We start from the raw sequence: 17,234 nt of genomic DNA on the forward strand, positions 1-17,234 counted from the left end.
CGCCCCCGCGCGGCCCGACGGCACGTCCAACCCGCTCACCGCCTTCCTCTCCTCCCTGATCCCCTTCTGGCGCGAGTAGCCTGCCCACCCCGCTGCAGCACAAAGGGCGGCCGAGCAGGAGGCGGAGGTGGAGGCGCGACAGCTAGTGGGGTGCGTGGCGGATTCACAGTTAGGCGCAGACAGCAGAGGGAGCAGGGAGAGAGATGGAGAGGAAATAATATTTTATTTCTTATGGACGGTCCATAAGTCTATGGACGACTTTTGTTATGGATTGCTCTATGAATGAAGCCACAATGTTACATGCAGTCTACAGTGAATACTTTAATCTCTATGGACTACTTTTTGAGCACATTGTGGCTGCTCTGCAGAATTACTCTACCGGATAGGATCTTCATGACCAAGTAATAACTCAAGAGATCCGAGACCAGCTAGCCTTACAGCCTATTCGTTTTGGATTATTTGCTCGTATCTGTCTTATAATCCACGGCTTAAACAATGTTTTTCTCTCATACCAAACCAGCCAGTAGTACTTTCAACCATGACTTATAAGCCAATTCAGTCGAAACGAACAGGCCGTTAATCCTGAACATGTAGGGGAGAGATACTAACATATATTCATACAAAAATCACAAGGGCCCAATAGATTATTCTCACTAAAACCTATCATTAGAGAGCTGGAGTTAAGTACGTCATAGCTGAACGCCTCTTTTTCCTTCTCTAACTTCATGGTGGCATGTTCCGATCAAAAAAAAAACCCCTTCAAGGTGGCGTGTTTGAACTTCGAAGTATAGTTGAAATTGGTGAAGTTGAGCAATGCCAAACAGATCCTAACACTTAAACAGCCGTGACAAATGACATATATTCATGCGAGGAAGGTAGCAGATTTCATCACTTTGTTTGCATTGACGAACTGAGGACCCTGTCGTTGGCCTTCATAGCCTAATTAAATTTGGGACCATGAGTCATGAGAGCACATCAACTAAGCTGCACGGTAATACATAGTAAAAGCCTTGTGGCTGAATTTTTACTTACTTCACTCTCCCAATCTGTGTGCAGTGTAATCCACAGGAGCAACGCTAGCTTGCTGATGCTTCCACACACAATGCCAAGCCAAAGACCCTGTGAAGAAACACAGCAGTTCAGACCGGGACTAGCTAGGGGAGGCTTTAGAGTAAGACAACCATCTCTCACATGAGTAAGTGAGAGCGGCCGTTACAACAATTGGTAGGGCAGAGGAGAAAGGCACTAGAGACATTGTACCATTCCATTTAGATGGAACACAAACGCAAGCAACACCCCTGTTGGAATGCCAACTAGGTAAAACGCGCCGAGGTTAACGCGAGCACCAATTTTCTGTTTGCCACATCCTGTGATCACCCCTGGAAATTTACCAAAAAACTCATAGAATTATATATGCCTTTAAAGTTCAGATTAAATGATCTTAGTGTTACTAAGCCTTCTTGTTAATCCTTCCAAGACATGCTAGAAAAAGAATAAACCATAGAATCTTACAAAAATAAAAAAAAACATCTCGTCACAAATTCTATAGGCTCTAATCATCAATAAGAGTCACTAAATCTATCTTGCTTTCTAAAAATTATCGACATTTTTTATTATAACAATAATATAAAATAACCACTAAAATATGCATCTACAACTTGCCAACCCATTTTTAAGACAACCTATATAACCCCTAAAATCTACATCTAAAGTATCCACATATATCATTATAAAAGTATAACATAATGTAACCCCTAAATTTATATCTAAATAGTCTACCCGATGTAATTATGAAACATGCTCTAAAGTAACTTCTACATCTATATCTAAATTACCATTTAGCTTGAACAATGGCTAAACTGCCATTTAAAGTTTAGGAAAACACTAGTTTAAACTGAATGATGTAGTAATTTTTGATATGTGTGGTTTTTAGGATTTCACCAAATTGTGTCCTAAATGATAATTTTTGTTTTCTTTTCACCACGTCTCCAAAGATATCAAGCATTGAATTCGATTTCAGACAAGAGCATTACCTGAAAGAGAACCGTTAAGGCCATCGACCAAGAAGGAAAGAGCAAGGATGGGAAGCATTCTCGCAATGTATGTAACCACCTCCTCCTCGCTACTGTACGCGTATCCCCAAATGTTGCGCAGGAGAATCATGATGGTTGCCAGCACCACCCCTTGAGACAAGGTCATACACACCACAACTCGCGCTGCTAGCCTCGCTGCTCCAGGCCGCCCTGCACCCAGTTCATTGGAGACGCGTGTGCTAGATAGAGAGAGAGGAGAAAACAAGTATATATAGCAAATCAGTTAGCAAATGAAAAGATGATAAACTACAGTACAGCAAATGCGAACGTTTTATTAGAGACTAGAGAGAGAGAGAGGATGCAAACAGAAGACCTTGTAGAAGTGCCAAGGCCAAGCGGTACCATGTACATCAGACTAGCCGTGTTGATGCTACGAAATCAGCAATGTCCACTCAGTTAAGCAATATATATCTTGAAAAGTAGAGTAACAGATACTATCTCTGTCCAATTATTGTCATTACCAAATTGACAAGACGGAAGTCTCAAGTTTAGGATTTGGCAAAACCCCAGAGAGCAGAACGAGCAGTTCAAACGACCACCACTCCAAGCTGAAGAAAAGAATGAAGGCACGCATCACTCACCAGTCGTCAGACTACTAAGCAAGCAGCCGTCAGTAGTTAACAATAGGCATTCTAATCTTCCTCTGACAAATGACAAATAAATTAAAGAAGAGTTGGCTACCAAACCATCATCGCCGACGGGACAGCGAGCTTTGCGAATTCCCGGAGGCCAGAGAGAGACAAGGCCTCGGTGGAGAACCCTGTCCACGTCGCCTTGCAAGCGCTGGACAGCCTGACGTAGACAGCAAGCAGGGTCAAGTTGACGCCATAGGAGACGGCGGCGCTGAGCGCGGCGCCCTTGCTCCCCATGCCCACCCTGTACACGAGCGCGTAGCACACCGGGACATGGGCGAGCGCCGTGACGGCGGAGCTGGCCATGACGGGCACGACGACGCTCTGCGCCTGCAGGAACCTGGTGTGGCAGGTGAGCGGCGCGAACGCGGCGAGCGACGGGATCAGCCACCGCGCGTACGCGCCGGCCTCCGCGGCGACGTCCGGGTCCTGGCCGACGGCGAGGAGGATCTGGCCGGCGTTGGCCCAGACCACGGCAATGGGGACGCAGGCGAGCGCGAGCACCAGCATGGCGCGCTGCTTGTAGACACCCAGGAGGCCGTACTGCCTCACCCCGAACGCCTGCCCGCACAGCGTGTCCAGGGCGCCCGCCATGCCGACGAGAAGGCTGAAGCCGGTGACGTTGGCGAGCGACGCGGCCAGGGAGGCGCCGGCGAGGGGGAGCTCCCCGAGGTGGCCCACGAACATGACGGACACCATCTGGACGGAGTTCCGCAGGATGAAGCTGGCCACCAGCGGCCCCGCCAGACGCAGCAGTCGCTTCGACTCGGTTGCCGCCGTTGCCGCCGCCGAGGCCGAGCCACTGTCGGTATCGGTGGGGCCGCGTGGCAGTGGCACGAGAAGTGGCTCCGCCGCCTCCACGCTTATTGGCTCTTCCATGCCACGAGTCTTTTGGATTTCTTGCAAGGTGATGGATGCATCGGGGTGCGTATTGCCTAGCTACTTATGTTAGGATTTAGGAGCCATGGAATGCATCATGCGTTTGCAAGGATTCACTGCATGTGAATGTGATGCAGGAACGCAACATTCAGTGTTTCGTTTCTTTGTTTTGTTTATGCCGGCCAAAACATGGCTGCTGTATTATTTTGTACTCCTATCGCAGAATTACTTAAGGTCTTGTTTAGATCCTCCGCTAAAACTTTACACCATGTCCCATCGAATGTTTGGACATATACATAGAGTATAAAATATAGATTAAAAATAACTAATTGTACAAATTGCGACTACTTTACGAGACGAATCTTTTAAGCCTAATTAATTCATGATTTGACAATAAAGTGCTACAGTAACATATGTGCTAATGACGGATTAATTAGGCTTAATAAATTCGTTTCGCGGTTTACCGACGGATTCTGTAATTTGTTTTTTTATTAGTATCCGAACACCTCATGCAACACCTCATATAACATTCGATGTGACACACTAAAACTTTACGTCTTAGTATCTAAACAAGGCTTGGTATGAACCTCAAGGTCTAATTTGGTCATAAGCCAGTCAGCAATTTTGAACGAATGAATCTAAAACAGTGTCTTTGTTCCTTGCACTATAAGTCCAGAACCCAAATTCCCAATGGGACAACGGCTATGTAGCCGCATCTATCTAGTATCCATGCCCTTGTTTAGTTCCACTAAATTCTTAATTTTGGCATTATGCAAAAAGAAGATACTGAAGGGTCGAGATGGCGACTAGAGGGGGGGTGAATAGTCTTTTCTAAAACTTAATCGTGTCGGCTAACCGATACAAATGCGGAATTAAAACTATCGGTCTAGCCAAGACTATACCCCACTATATATGTTCACTAGCACCTTGCAAAGATAACAATTATGCAACAAAGATGCCGGGCTAGCTAGAGCTCTCCTAAACAATTCTAGGAGCAAGGTTACACAAACCTATGCCACTAGTACTTTAAGCAACAAGGGAGCTCCTACATATGCTAGTAAACAAAAGCACAAAGATAACTAAGCTCACTAGCAATGCTCAATAACAAGGCAACCAATGCCTAATTAGAGAGCGCAAATACTTAGTTACACAAACTAAGTAATGTGACTAACAAGGTTACTAAAATCAAATTAGCCACGCAAGGGAGCTACTTCTATGCTACACAAGCAAGAAGGTAATTAGCAAGCTACACAAGCTATCTAATTACAAAAGCAACTACACAAGCTTAATATGTATAAAAGTAATTGTAAGCTTGTGTAATGGGGATACAAACCAACGGGAAGAACAAGGTTGACACGATGATTTTTCTCCCGAGGTTCACGTGTTTGTCAACACGCTAGTCCCCGTTGTGTCGACCGCTCACTTGGTGGTTCGGCGGCTAATTAGCATCACCCGCTAAGCCCGCACGTCGGGCACCGCAAGAACCTACCCCTTGAGTGAGGGTAGCTCAATGACACGCTTTACTAAAGTTGCTCTTCGCGACTCCCGCGGGGTGAGCACAAGTACCCCTCACAAGCACTTCTTCGGAGCGCCGCACAAGCTTCTTGCGGGCTTCGACGGAGACCACCACCAAGCCATCTAGGAGGTGGCAACCTCCAAGAGTAACAAGCACCACCAGCTTGCAACTCGATCACCTAGTGCCACTCGATGCAACCTCACGATGCAATCACACTAGAATCGCTCACTCACACAATCGAATGATCACTATCAAGTATATGTGTGATGCAGGGCTCCTAAGCACTCACAAGCATGGACACTAAGTCCCTTGAGGTGCTCTACACCAGCCATGGCCGAAGGCCACTTCTATTTATAGCCCCAAGGGCTAAACTAGCCGTTACCCCTTCACCGGGCAACGGTCGGGCTGACCGGACGCTGGACCTCAGCGTTCGGTCGCCCGCAGACGGCCACGTGTCCCAGTTCCAACGGTCACTTGACCTGACCGGACGCAGCAGCTTCAACTGACCGGACGCTGGACCCTCAGCGTCCGGTCATTTCCAGTAAGCTCCCGAGCATGACCGAACGCGTCCGGTCACACTCCAGCTTCTGCGTCACCGTACGTCAGCTTGACCGGACGCAGCCTGCCAGCGTCTGGTGCATGCAGATCCAGCGTCCGGTCAGTTGACCGATGCCAGCATCTTCGCGACCAACTCGTTTTCACTTCTAACTTCTTCACCCTTGCTCCAATGTGCCAACCACAAAGAATTTATATCCAGCGCAATAGAAAATAGGCATTCCATTTTCCTGAAAGCGCCGAATCCCTACAAACACCACCTCCTTTGTAAATGTGCCAACACCACCAAGTGTACGCCACCATGTGTATGTGTGTTAGCTTTTTACAATCATTTCCCAAAGGATGTTAGCCACTCAACTTGCCACGCCACTCGATCCTAGCGACAATGCAAAGTTAGATCACTCGAGTGGCACTAGATGACCGATATGCAAACAAGTTTGCCCCTCTTGATAGTATGGCCATCTATCCTAAACCCGGTCATAAACTTCTCTACACACCTATGACCGGTGAAATGAAATGCCCTAGGTTATACCTTTGCCTTGCGCATTCCATTCCATCTCCTTCAATGTCGATGCAACACATACACCAACACGATCAACAATGATATGATCCACTTCATATCATCACATGATCATATTGGTTCATCGATCTTGACTCTACTTGCTCTTCACCGTTGCCATCGTCCATTGGCGCCAAGTTTTGCTCAAGCTTCACCGCCACGCGGTCCATCACTCCAAAGCTTTCGACTTGCCCTTCACGCTTGCAACCGGTCCATCAAGCCAAGTCTTGTCTTGATCTTCTCCACCTTGATCACATGACTCAATGTCATGTCTCATGTGCATTTAAGCTCCTTCATCATCACATGTGTGAGCTTTGCAACATCTCCAAGACATTTTCACCTTCATGGCATATGTTGCTCATACACATGTACCTGTGGACTAATCACCTGTGTATCTCACATAAACACAATTAGTCCACCTAAGTTGTCACTCAATTACCAAAACCAAACAAGGACCTTTCAGATACCCCGTCACATCAAACTTACGGTACATGCATGGAGTACTAAATGTTGACGAAATCAAAAACTAATTGCGCAGTTTGGTTGTACTTTACGAGACGAACGTTTTGAGTCTAATTAGTCAACGATTGAACAATTATTACCAAATAAAAACGAAACGCTACAGCGCACTACAGTGTTACAAATTCCGACGGCGCCAAATCTGCCAGCGAACTAAACGGGGCCATGGGACAACGGCTATGTAGCAGATTGGACAACGGCTATGTAGCCGCATCTATCTAGTATCCATATAAAAATTGTACCAGATCCATGGTTCTGAGTGGAGGATCTTGACGTCGATGGGTTCGGGAAGACGACAGGAAAGGGGCCTCGCAGTCTTTTTGTTTTGTCAATTTATATGCCGGCCTACGGTGGCTACTGGCTGCCAAGGAGTACAAGTGGCACAGTTTACCCCAGTTTAATTCAAGTTTTTTCCTTATACAGAGCCTCTGTATTAATTAACACGATTGAGGTTCTCACTTGTCAGTTGTCACAAAAAATGCAGATTGTCAAAAAAAGGTAAACTTTTTCTATGTAGTGCATCAATATGTTGTGCGCACAAGGTTAATACGGATTCATTTCCAATACATAGCATCAGAAACATCACACACTATGACACTATCTCTTGATAAAGAACTTCATACAGTGTCTTCTCATGTGTGAAAAAATTTATATTGAAGGAAGGAGAGGACCAAAGTGCACCCAACAAACTCTTATCCACATAGTATGCGTTCCGCATATACCCTTATAACGTACCAAAAATGATGGAGTACCATATTGCACTGAGCTTCATGTGAGAGCTTATTCAACAGCCCTTGTGTTTGTTTATTTATTACATAAGCTGGACTTTGACCGCTTCTTGGCAGCCACGGCACCTGCATAACTAAACACTCCCTCCATGCATAATTTAATAATAAAAAGGTCTAACTTGCTCTTTATTTGTTTGTCCCACTGTATGCACACGTAGGCGGTATCTTTTGTTTTTATGAAACACAACAGGGATCCAAACCCCGTGTGTGTGTGTGTGTATATATATATATATATATATATATATATATATATATATATATATATATATATATATATATATATATATATAGAACTACTATCCTGTAGCTGGCTACAAAATAACTTGTTATGTAGCCACTTTGAGTTACGATAATTACTATGTTAATTTACTAAGTGGTTTATTATAACGTTACGGTAAATATCTCCATGTGTTATAGTAACCCAACTATCGTAAATATGTATTAATATTATCGTAAATTAGTGTATAAAATTATGGTAAATAGAGGTGGCTACAGAATAACTTATTTTGTAGCCGGCTACTGAATAGCCTCTCCCTATATATATATATATATATATATATATATATAGAACTACTATCCTGTAGCTGGCTACAGAATAACTTATTCTGTAGCCACTTTGAGTTATGATAATTACTATGTTAATTTACGAGATTCACAGTAACTCCTTACTAAGTGGTTTACTATAACGTTATGGTAAATATTCCCATGTGTTATAGTAACCCAACTATCGTAAATATGTATTGACATTATGGTAAATTAGTATATAAAATTATGGTAAATTAGTATATAAAATTATGGTAAATTATGTGTTATAGTATATATAGACACACACACACATGTTCCACGACGAATTTACTAATATTATATAAATTTGATTAAACATAAAATGATGTAGCTCAAAAAGTAGTTGTATTCTTTGACAATTTTAAACTTTAAAATTAGCAGTCTCCTGGAACCGAGGAAGTAGTTGAATCGTGTCCAACTGTCCAAGCTGTGGCTATTGGCTACGTGGTAGCTTCCGATTTCCGAATATCTTGAATCTGCTGCTCAGCTTCATGTATAAAATCCTTCCCTCCGGTCATCCTTGCTTCTCTGACTCTGCTCCTCATATCCCCTCGGAGTTCGGATCACACGCTTGTGAAACCTGATCATCATGGAGAACAAGGCAGCTACAGAGGAGCCCCTGCTCGTGCCGCGGCCCGAGCACACGGCCGCGGCCGAGGCTAAGCGGCTGCTGAGCCTGGCGGGGCCGCTGGTGGCCAGCTGCATCCTGCAGAACGTGGTCCAGCTCGTGTCCGTCATGTTCGTGGGCCATCTCGGTGAGCTGCCCCTCGCCGGCGCCTCCCTGGCCAGCTCGCTCGCCAACGTCACCGGCTTCAGCCTGCTCGCCGGCATGGCGAGCGCGCTGGACACGCTGTGCGGGCAGGCCTTCGGGGCCAGGCAGTACGCCCTCCTGGGTGTCTACAAGCAGCGCGCCATGCTGGTGCTCGCGCTCGCCTGCGTCCCGATCGCCGTGGTCTGGGCCAACGCCGGTCAGATCCTCGTGTTCATCGGCCAGGATCGCGACATCGCCGCGGAGGCCGGCGCCTACTCCCGGTGGCTCATACTGGGCCTCGTCCCCTACGTCCCGCTCGCGTGCCACATCCGGTTCCTGCAGACGCAGAGCATCGTTGTGCCGGTCATGGTCAGCTCCGGTGTTGCTGCGCTGGGCCACGTCTTGGTGTGCTGGGCGTTGGTGTTCAAGGCCGGCATGGGCAGCAAAGGCGCTGCGCTGAGCAGTGCCATTTCCTACTCCTTCAACCTGGCCATGCTAGCTCTCTACGTGAGGTTCTCGAGCGCGTGCAAGAGGACATGGACTGGATTCTCCACGGAGGCTTTCAGAGACCTTCTCCGGTTCACCGAGCTCGCCATCCCGTCGGCGATGATGGTCTGGTGAGACAACTAGCTCCTACATCTTTGTTTTCTTCAGAAATTCAGTCTTCCATTCCATGTTTGTTGCCTATGTATATTGATTGACCTGTTCCCTTTGCGCATGCAGCTTGGAGTGGTGGTCCTTTGAACTGCTTGTGCTTCTCTCTGGTCTGCTGCCCAATCCTAAGCTTGAAACCTCAGTACTGTCAATATGGTAATTAAATGTCAATTCTCCAAGAAACTTTCTTTACCTTCTTCACGTCTCTGATTAGCTTGTCGAATTCTGCAGTCTAAACACTGGTGCTTTGCTGTTCATGGTACCATTTGGTCTTTGTACAGCCATAAGGTACGAGGTTATATGAACAGAGATATATTTTCCTATATATATGCGCTTCATTCTTGTATATTATTGGTGTATTCATATTTCCCTTTTATTCCCCTCTGCAGCACACGTGTTTCAAATGAACTTGGTGCCGGTGAGCCCCAAGCAGCAAAGCTGGCAACTCGAGTGGTCATGTGTATCGCTTTGTCTACAGGCTTGCTGCTCGGCTGTACCATGATTCTGCTACGCAATTTCTGGGGTTACATGTACAGCAATGAACCTGAAGTTGTCACATACATTGCTAGAATGATACCAGTTCTTGCGATATCGTTTTTCACAGATGGGCTACATAGCTCTCTATCAGGTTAGCCTCATTTTTACAACTGAATAATTCACTCTTCAATTCATATAAGCAGTTCAAAAAACTAAATGAAGTGGAACGGTGTTGCATGATTGATGATTCTGTAAAATTATTCAGGAGTGGTGACTGGATGTGGTGAGCAGAAGATTGGTGCACGTGTTAATCTCAGTGCGTACTACTTGGCCGGCATTCCCATGGCCGTGTTGCTTGCATTTGTCCTCCATCTGAATGGAATGGTACGTTCTTGGGAACCTCCCAATCAATTTTGACAAAATCGCAGCAAAATCAGCATGTGAGCAAATATATATATACCTCCCTAAGACTGAAAAAGGTGTTGTTCCTTTTATTTGCTAGGGTTTGTGGCTTGGCATCGTTTGTGGCAGCCTCACCAAGCTTGTGCTGCTCCTGTGGATCACACTGCGGATAAACTGGGAGAAAGAGGTAAAATATACTATGAAAGTATCACAATATAAACATTACTATTTACTGCTGATCTGTCACATTTTATTTGGACAGTCAAAGGTGATGCTTATTCTTGTTTTTCAACACTTTTTTTCAGGCAATCAAGGCAAAAGAAACGGTATTCAGTTCATCTCTTCCCATAGCTTGATAGAGTTATGTGCAACTGGACATAACAACACCACAATGGATCTACTGCTGCTACACTACCTTCCCAATCGAGAGACATTAGGGTTCTATATGTTCTCTAACATGTTAGCTAGTAAATAGATTCTGTTATTAAATGTCCTTATCATCAGGGATATGATATGATTGTGCCTCTATTCATCATAGGGGTTCCACTGCTTAAACACTGTAACCTCTCAAAATCATTATTATAATTTAATATCTTTATCCATTTCAAATTTTCCAATATTTTCCTCATTTTTTTGAACACTTAGCATTTCTCAAGATATTAAAATAATTTTCAGCTTCTGAATTGGATTTTTTACATGTCAAAAATATTTCTATCTACTAGTGCCATAAACTCTGACGTCATATCTGACACCATAAGATCAATGATGTACATTTAATATATACACACACAAAACTCGAATTGGACAATTCTTAGCTATCCCATATTTTTTGTCAGAACGTGAAAAACTATCATGCATCATTGTCATTTGGCTCAATCAAGCTAATTATATTTCCTGAAAACCATTACAGTTTTACAAAACTTAACACTCCCTAGATAGAGAGAGCTCTGTCCTATCACTTGTTGCCAAGAAAGATGAATCCAAAATTACTGGATCTGGTTCTTCTTGTCTTCCCATAGTTTTGTGACTTTGAGATGTCGGTCAGTTTTCCCAACTACAGAAAGTTTTCCGGACAGATCCGACCCACACTTTCTTTGCTGAGTTCTGGTCAACTGCTTTTAAATTTCCATGTAACACTAACATTTTTCATGCTAATGGGAGAGATGAGCTTAACACTCCGTGCTTCGCCTTGATTGCCTGAAATATGAAAGGACCAAAAAGGATATACATATCACATTGACTAGCCCATACTCTTCTCGAATAAACTGAAAAAAAACTGAACAATCATCCTGGTAGCGTTTGGCCTTCTACTTACCTCCTTGTCCCAGTCTATGGAACACGTTACAAACAAAAGAAAAACCAGCTTGGTGACGCTACCGCAGACGATGCCAAGCCAGAGGCCCTAGTGAGAGAACAGCAGTAGTTTCAGAGTTCCGAGATGTCACGTGGAGGTTTTCACTGAAGTTATGTGCAAGTTAGCAGAGGTGTTATTGTAGTACCATTCCATTCAGATGGAAGATGAATGCAAGCAGTACAGCCATTGGGATGCCTAACAAGTAGAACGCACCGAGATTAACGGCTGCGCCAATCTTTTGCTTTCCGCAGCCTGTGAGCACCCCTGGCAAATCAAGAGCAGTAATTCATATTAGCACTCAGAACACAAGTTCTGGAACTTGTGTTCCAGTTTCAGAACACAAGTTCAGAATTACACATTGTGCTTGTGCAGAATTTAGATTCACAATGAGTTGATCAGTGAAATCGACCTGAAAGAGAGCTATGAAGGCCATCTATGAAGAAAGATATCCCGAGGATGGGCAACATTTTAGAGATGTATGTCACAATTTCCTTCTCATTGCTGTACATATATCCCCAAATATTGCGTAGCATGGTCATGGTCAAGGATATAACGACTCCTTCAGATAAAGCCATGTACACGACTACCTTTGTTGCCATTTTCGCGGCCTGAGGATGCCTGGCACCAAGCTCGTTGGAAACACGTGTACTGTGGAAAAGAAGCATTACAATCTGTCAATTATGTCGACAGCAATGCACGAGGACAAAACAAAGAAAAAACGTATTGCGAAGTGCTATGTGAGGAAGGGCACCTTATGGAATAAGTAAGCCCCAATGGTATCATGTAGAGCAGAGCGCCAGTGTTTAGGCTGTAAAATAGGGCAATTAAAAAAAATAATTAGAGAATAGAAACAGCAAGTAACAAAAGGTGTGCAGTATATGAAGTGCAAACTGCAGAGCTTGTCCTTTGCCAAGCTACACACATGATTAGAGCACCGTGCATACCAAATTGACAGGACTGAAGTTTCCAGCTGAGGATTTGGCAGAAGACCGGATAGCAGCACAAGAACTTCAAACGACCACCACTCCAAGCTGCAGCAAGGAAGAATAGCATGTTTCTGTCTGTGAAATGGTATAACTGGAATCAGTAAAGTATTAAACTTAATTAAAGTACAAGTTTTTCACACCAGATCATCATGGCAGACGGCCAGGCAAGCTCGGTGAACCTCCACAGGTCCTTAAACGCCTCCCATGAGAAGCCATGCCATGTCTCCTTGCACGCGGCCGACAGCCTGACATACAGTGCCAGTATGATGAGGTTGATGGCGTAGGAGACGGCGTTGCTGAGCGCGGCGCCCTTGCTGCCCATGCCGGCCTTGTACACCAGCGCCCAGCAGACGATCAGGTGGCAGAGCGCCGTGGCGCCGGAGCTCGCCGTGACGGGCAGGACGACGCTCTGCGTCTGCAGGAAGCGGACGTGGCACTGCAGCGGCACGTAGGCGGCGAGCGACGGGATGAGCCACCGCGCGTACGCGCCGGCCTGCGCGGCGATCTGCGGGTCCTGGCCGAGGAAGAGCAGGATCCGGCCGGCGTACGCCCAGACGAGCGCGATGGGGACGCAGGCGAGCCCGAGCACTACCATCGCGCGCTGCTTGTAGACGCCGAGGAGGTGGAGCTGCCGCGCGCCAAACGCCTGGCCGCACAGCGTGTCCAGCGCGGTCGCCATGCCGGTCTGCGGTCGCCGCCATGTCGATCAGGACGATGCACTAGTAGATGGGGACAGGGGAGAGGAGGGAAATATATATATGGGATCGATCGGAGGGCGTACGAGAAGGCTGTAGCCCGTGACATTGGCTAGGGAGGTGGCTAGGGAAGCGCCGGCGAGGGGGAGCTCGCCGAGGTGGCCAACGAACATGACGGACGCCATGTTGACGACGTTCTGCAGCACGCAGCTGGCGACGATCGGCCCCGCCAGACGCATCAGCCGCTTCGCCTCCGCCGACGCCGCCTTGCCCTGCGGCTGCGGTGGCGACGGGAGCAATGGCTCATGGACGGCCGCGCCTGGCTTGTGGTCCATCGATTCGACCCCCGACCCGCGCCGCGCGAGGAGCTGTGCCAAGACGCCCCGCCCGACCGCCCCGATAAAAAGGATCGCGTTTTATGGGGAGGACCGGAGGAGTGAGGTCGTGACTCCGATGACTCGACACATCCGGCGCGATAGATTTCGTCATTGTTTTTGTTTTCGCCTCCTGGGTTTGAATTCGGCGCGACTCCGCGACAGATTGGACCCATGGCCTGGATTTGCTGGGTAGGGGCTGGCTTTGGTACGTTGCTGGAGCCACATCAGTTACAAGTCACTACAGTCCTGATTAATTACGTGTTTGATACAGACTGGTATTCTAAGCTCCCGTAAATAGTAGTTCTACATGCTAATTATTATCTTTTTTGAATCTAAACATGTATAGATAATAGAAAAGCTAATTGTTAGCTAAATCCTCAAATAACGACTATCTCTTTCCTTCAGCCTGAGCCGTGTAGGCCAGCGTGCTTCGTCGATTTCACTAGTGGTCTGTGGATCCAGCGGCGGCGAGAGCACCCCCACCACAGGAGTTGCCTGCGGAGGGGAATCGACGGGGGCTGCGATTGGTAAGGGAACTTGGAGTTGGGGCTGGAGACGCGGTGCGTAGCGGCGGGGAGCTAGGTCGCGAGGGAGTTGGGTAGGCCGCCTTGGCCGTGGCCGTGGCCCTCGACTTTGAGGTGGTGGAGAGGCACCCGATGGTTGTCGAGGGCGTCGCTGAACTCGTCGGCTGGCTCATGGAAGAAGGGGAAGTGCAGATCAAGGGGAGCTTCCACACGGAGTGCAGTTCCGGATGGAGTCAGTGGTGCTAACGTAAAAGAGGATCTTGGCGAGGATGTCATCTGGCAGCGCGCTGAGGCGATCCACGCCTGTGGTGGAGTCGGATGGTTTTTTGCGCGATTCGCAGCGTGCACTGCTAGTAATATCCACTTCTATGACGAACAACTTTCGTCATTGAAGGAGCCAAATTCGTCATAATTTCAGTTTTGTGACGAATTTATGATGAAAAATAGTTCGTCATGGAAGTCGCGTCATTCTTGCAATTTTATGATGATTCTAGAAAATCGTCATGGAAGTGGATAGATCTATAACGAAAACTGACCGTCATAGAACTACTTTGGCTTGCGTGGCAGGGGCAGCCACGCTGGCGGGTGCTTCTGTTGGAGATGCTTTCTACGTGTACATGCTATAGCCGGTTGCATTGGAGATGGTTCGGATACGTGTCACCTTCTTCTTGCACAACATGGTCATCTCTGGTTCTTACACATTTCAGGTTTTTACTGCACCACGTGTCGGGACCCTGTTGTTCCACATGTCAGTTTTCTATTGGCACACATGTCGTGTTGTGGTTGGGTCACATGTCACTTCTTCATTGGACCATGTGTCATATTTTTATTGATCCACGTGGTATGACCACAATACCCCGCGTGTCTTTCTTTTACTCGACCATGTGTCTCGATGTTGTACGTTCGAGTGTCAGTATTTTATTGGGCCACGTGTCGTGCCCTAAGTTATCCATGTGTCTTTTTCTGATTCAACCACGTGGTAGGACGGATTGGTACCATGTATTTTGTTTGTATTGGCCCATGTGCCCTGTCGTGGCTGTTACGTATTATTCACTGGTTCGTACACGTGTCAGATTCTTATTTAACAACGTGCCTGTACTGGATCTACCACGTGCACACCAATCATTACATCAGAGAAAATGATTTCAGATCCACACTGCTGCACAAAATAACTACATGCATAATTATATTGAACCTGAATCAAATAACATCAGTTCAGCTCAGCAGCAAACCACTGACAGAGTTCACATATCAAGCCGCCAAAATTTCACATCAAAACAACAAACAAACCACATGTTTACTGCATCAACAAGACTGAGAGTTACCAGCGCTTAAGAGCATGATATGCTCACAGAGCTTATTGTACTCCTCCTGTTGCTATTTCTTGAACTCAAACTCCCTATCAGTGTTTTCTGTCTTCCTCTTCAGTTGATCCACTTGTTCGGCGAGGACGGCTAAACTTTCCTGACGAGCAACAAATTGACCATTGTACTTCCTCTGTCCATGAAAGGATATAATTCTCACTTTTTGAGGAACCAAATGATTTGCAGCTTGACCAATGTTATATAAAAAGGTGTTAATATTATGATACAAAATAAGTATCATTAAATTAAGAAATATATTTTCTTAGTAAACTTAGTTGGAGACATAAATGTTAATACTATTCACTATAAATTTGGTTAAAGTTAAGGTAATTTGATTTGCACAAATTATATAGTTGCATCTTTTTATAGACGGATGGAGTATGATTTAATGTTGCCAACTCACAAACTTTTCTTTATTTATTGCATAAACCAAAAATAATTAAATTACTATAAGACAACTTAAAAGATAATCCATTGTATACATTAGTTGTTCAATCGTATCATGATCATATGGCATTGCATGACAACACCAATGTATTTGCTTTTAGTGCGATGGAAAAGGTTTAGAGTAAGGGTTTGTTTGGATAGATTTAGACTAGTTATTAGTTGTTGCAAAGAAATAGTGAGTTAGTTGTTAGTCTACCTATTTGGAACCTTATATTAACTAATATTTCCGTATGTTTATGCAAATGGACTAGAGTACCCTCTTATTTCTCTCTCTCTCCCCACTCAATCTATCCCGCACAAGGCCAAGCCTAGCTAGTTGTTAGAGCATCTCCAGCAGGGCCCCTATTTAAGCCCTCATCCTATTTTTGAGGTCCGAGGGAAAAAACTCACCTCAGTAGAGCCCCTATTCTAGCCCTCAAATTTGAGGCAACGCTCAAATCCACCCTCCGGTTCTCATTCCTGTGGGCTTTGGGCCACAATTGCTTCCGTTTCTCTCCCTGCACTGGCGCGGAAGCAGCGCGTGCCGCCCGCCTGCACCCCTGCCCGACGAGCACCTCTCCGGAGGCCTCCCTAGTGAAAGCTCTAGTTTGGTTTTGGATAATTGATGAAAACCTAGGTACCTTTGACTCTAAGTGAATATGAGATAGGTTGGTACACATCATGTGTTGGAGCAAAGATGAAGTCCGTGATGATGTTGGTGGACATGTGATAATGGTGATCAAGCTCTGAACTTGGAAAAGAAGAAAGAGAAAAATAAAATGGCTCAAGATAAATGTATATTTGATAGAAACATTTTGTTTTGCCACTCAAGACACCAAGTGGGTGTGAGTGGGTTTAGGATAGATAGACATACTATTAAGAGGGGTGAAACTCATCGTGAAATGTGGTTATCAAAGTGCCACTATATGTTCTAACTCATTGCATGTGCATTTAGATTCTAGTGAGTGCTAACACCTTTGAAAATGCTTTTGAGAAAATGCTAACACACATGCGCAATGGTGATACACTTGGTGGTTAGCACTTGGGAGCAAGGGTGGTGAAGTTGGAGAAGAAACGGAGGCGAAAACAGGGACCGGACCCTGCTGTTGGTAGGACCGG

General features: G+C 45.8%; 3 protein-coding genes across 5 annotated transcripts; 1 reads left to right on the top strand and 2 right to left on the bottom strand.

The window, feature by feature from the left end:
* Nucleotides 1-777: 777 nt before the first annotated feature.
* LOC136517870 (protein DETOXIFICATION 16-like) lies at nt 778-3,621 on the bottom strand. The gene is made up of 7 exons (XM_066511527.1): nt 2,775-3,621; nt 2,555-2,641; nt 2,407-2,463; nt 2,034-2,272; nt 1,261-1,379; nt 1,033-1,119; nt 778-939 (listed from the first exon to the last, which is right to left on the bottom strand). Exons 1-7 carry the CDS (start codon nt 3,602-3,604, stop codon nt 889-891), a joined length of 1,470 nt encoding a protein of 489 aa, XP_066367624.1. The 5' UTR covers nt 3,605-3,621; the 3' UTR covers nt 778-888.
* Nucleotides 3,622-8,648: 5,027 nt separating this feature from the next.
* On the top strand, nt 8,649-10,991 carry LOC136517372 (protein DETOXIFICATION 16-like). 2 transcript variants are annotated; one of them, XM_066510923.1, is made up of 7 exons: nt 8,649-9,473; nt 9,580-9,666; nt 9,742-9,798; nt 9,900-10,138; nt 10,253-10,371; nt 10,490-10,576; nt 10,695-10,991. In XM_066510923.1, exons 1-7 carry the CDS (start codon nt 8,695-8,697, stop codon nt 10,743-10,745), a joined length of 1,419 nt encoding a protein of 472 aa, XP_066367020.1. In that variant the 5' UTR covers nt 8,649-8,694; the 3' UTR covers nt 10,746-10,991. The 2 variants fall into 2 exon arrangements, with proteins under 2 accessions (XP_066367020.1, XP_066367021.1); XM_066510924.1 differs by lacking the exon at nt 9,742-9,798.
* Nucleotides 10,992-11,100: 109 nt separating this feature from the next.
* On the bottom strand, nt 11,101-13,804 carry LOC136517369 (protein DETOXIFICATION 16-like). 2 transcript variants are annotated; one of them, XM_066510921.1, is made up of 8 exons: nt 13,511-13,804; nt 12,870-13,414; nt 12,688-12,774; nt 12,495-12,551; nt 12,153-12,391; nt 11,889-12,007; nt 11,705-11,791; nt 11,101-11,586 (listed from the first exon to the last, which is right to left on the bottom strand). In XM_066510921.1, the coding sequence occupies exons 1-8, from the start codon at nt 13,757-13,759 to the stop codon at nt 11,536-11,538; spliced, it is 1,434 nt and encodes a 477-aa protein (XP_066367018.1). In that variant the 5' UTR covers nt 13,760-13,804; the 3' UTR covers nt 11,101-11,535. The 2 variants fall into 2 exon arrangements, with proteins under 2 accessions (XP_066367018.1, XP_066367019.1); XM_066510922.1 differs by lacking the exon at nt 11,101-11,586 and having other exon boundaries at nt 11,725-11,847; nt 11,957-12,007.
* Nucleotides 13,805-17,234: the final 3,430 nt, after the last annotated feature.

This window comes from Miscanthus floridulus, chromosome 17 (genome assembly GCF_019320115.1).
Source record: "Miscanthus floridulus cultivar M001 chromosome 17, ASM1932011v1, whole genome shotgun sequence".
NCBI classification, from domain to species: Eukaryota; Viridiplantae; Streptophyta; class Magnoliopsida; order Poales; family Poaceae; genus Miscanthus; species Miscanthus floridulus.

Excerpts from the sequence above, each read along its gene's own strand:
- LOC136517369 (XM_066510921.1), bottom strand. The coding sequence starts at position 13,759 with ATGGACCACAAGCCAGGCGCGGCCGTCCATGAGCCATTGCTCCCGTCG. Across the intron at positions 12,552-12,687 it reads ACTTCAGTCCTGTCAATTTG|CCTAAACACTGGCGCTCTGC; the intron begins GTATGCACGGTG and ends CCTATTTTACAG. Across the intron at positions 12,008-12,152 it reads CCTTCATAGCTCTCTTTCAG|GGGTGCTCACAGGCTGCGGA; the intron begins GTCGATTTCACT and ends TTGATTTGCCAG.
- LOC136517870 (XM_066511527.1), bottom strand. The coding sequence starts at position 3,604 with ATGGAAGAGCCAATAAGCGTGGAGGCGGCGGAGCCACTTCTCGTGCCA. Across the intron at positions 2,273-2,406 it reads GGCCTTGGCACTTCTACAAG|CACACGCGTCTCCAATGAAC; the intron begins GTCTTCTGTTTG and ends CTCTCTATCTAG. Across the intron at positions 940-1,032 it reads ACACAGATTGGGAGAGTGAA|GCTATGAAGGCCAACGACAG; the intron begins GTAAGTAAAAAT and ends AAATTTAATTAG.
- LOC136517372 (XM_066510923.1), top strand. The coding sequence starts at position 8,695 with ATGGAGAACAAGGCAGCTACAGAGGAGCCCCTGCTCGTGCCGCGGCCC. Across the intron at positions 9,799-9,899 it reads GGTCTTTGTACAGCCATAAG|CACACGTGTTTCAAATGAAC; the intron begins GTACGAGGTTAT and ends TCCCCTCTGCAG. Across the intron at positions 10,372-10,489 it reads TCCTCCATCTGAATGGAATG|GGTTTGTGGCTTGGCATCGT; the intron begins GTACGTTCTTGG and ends TTTATTTGCTAG.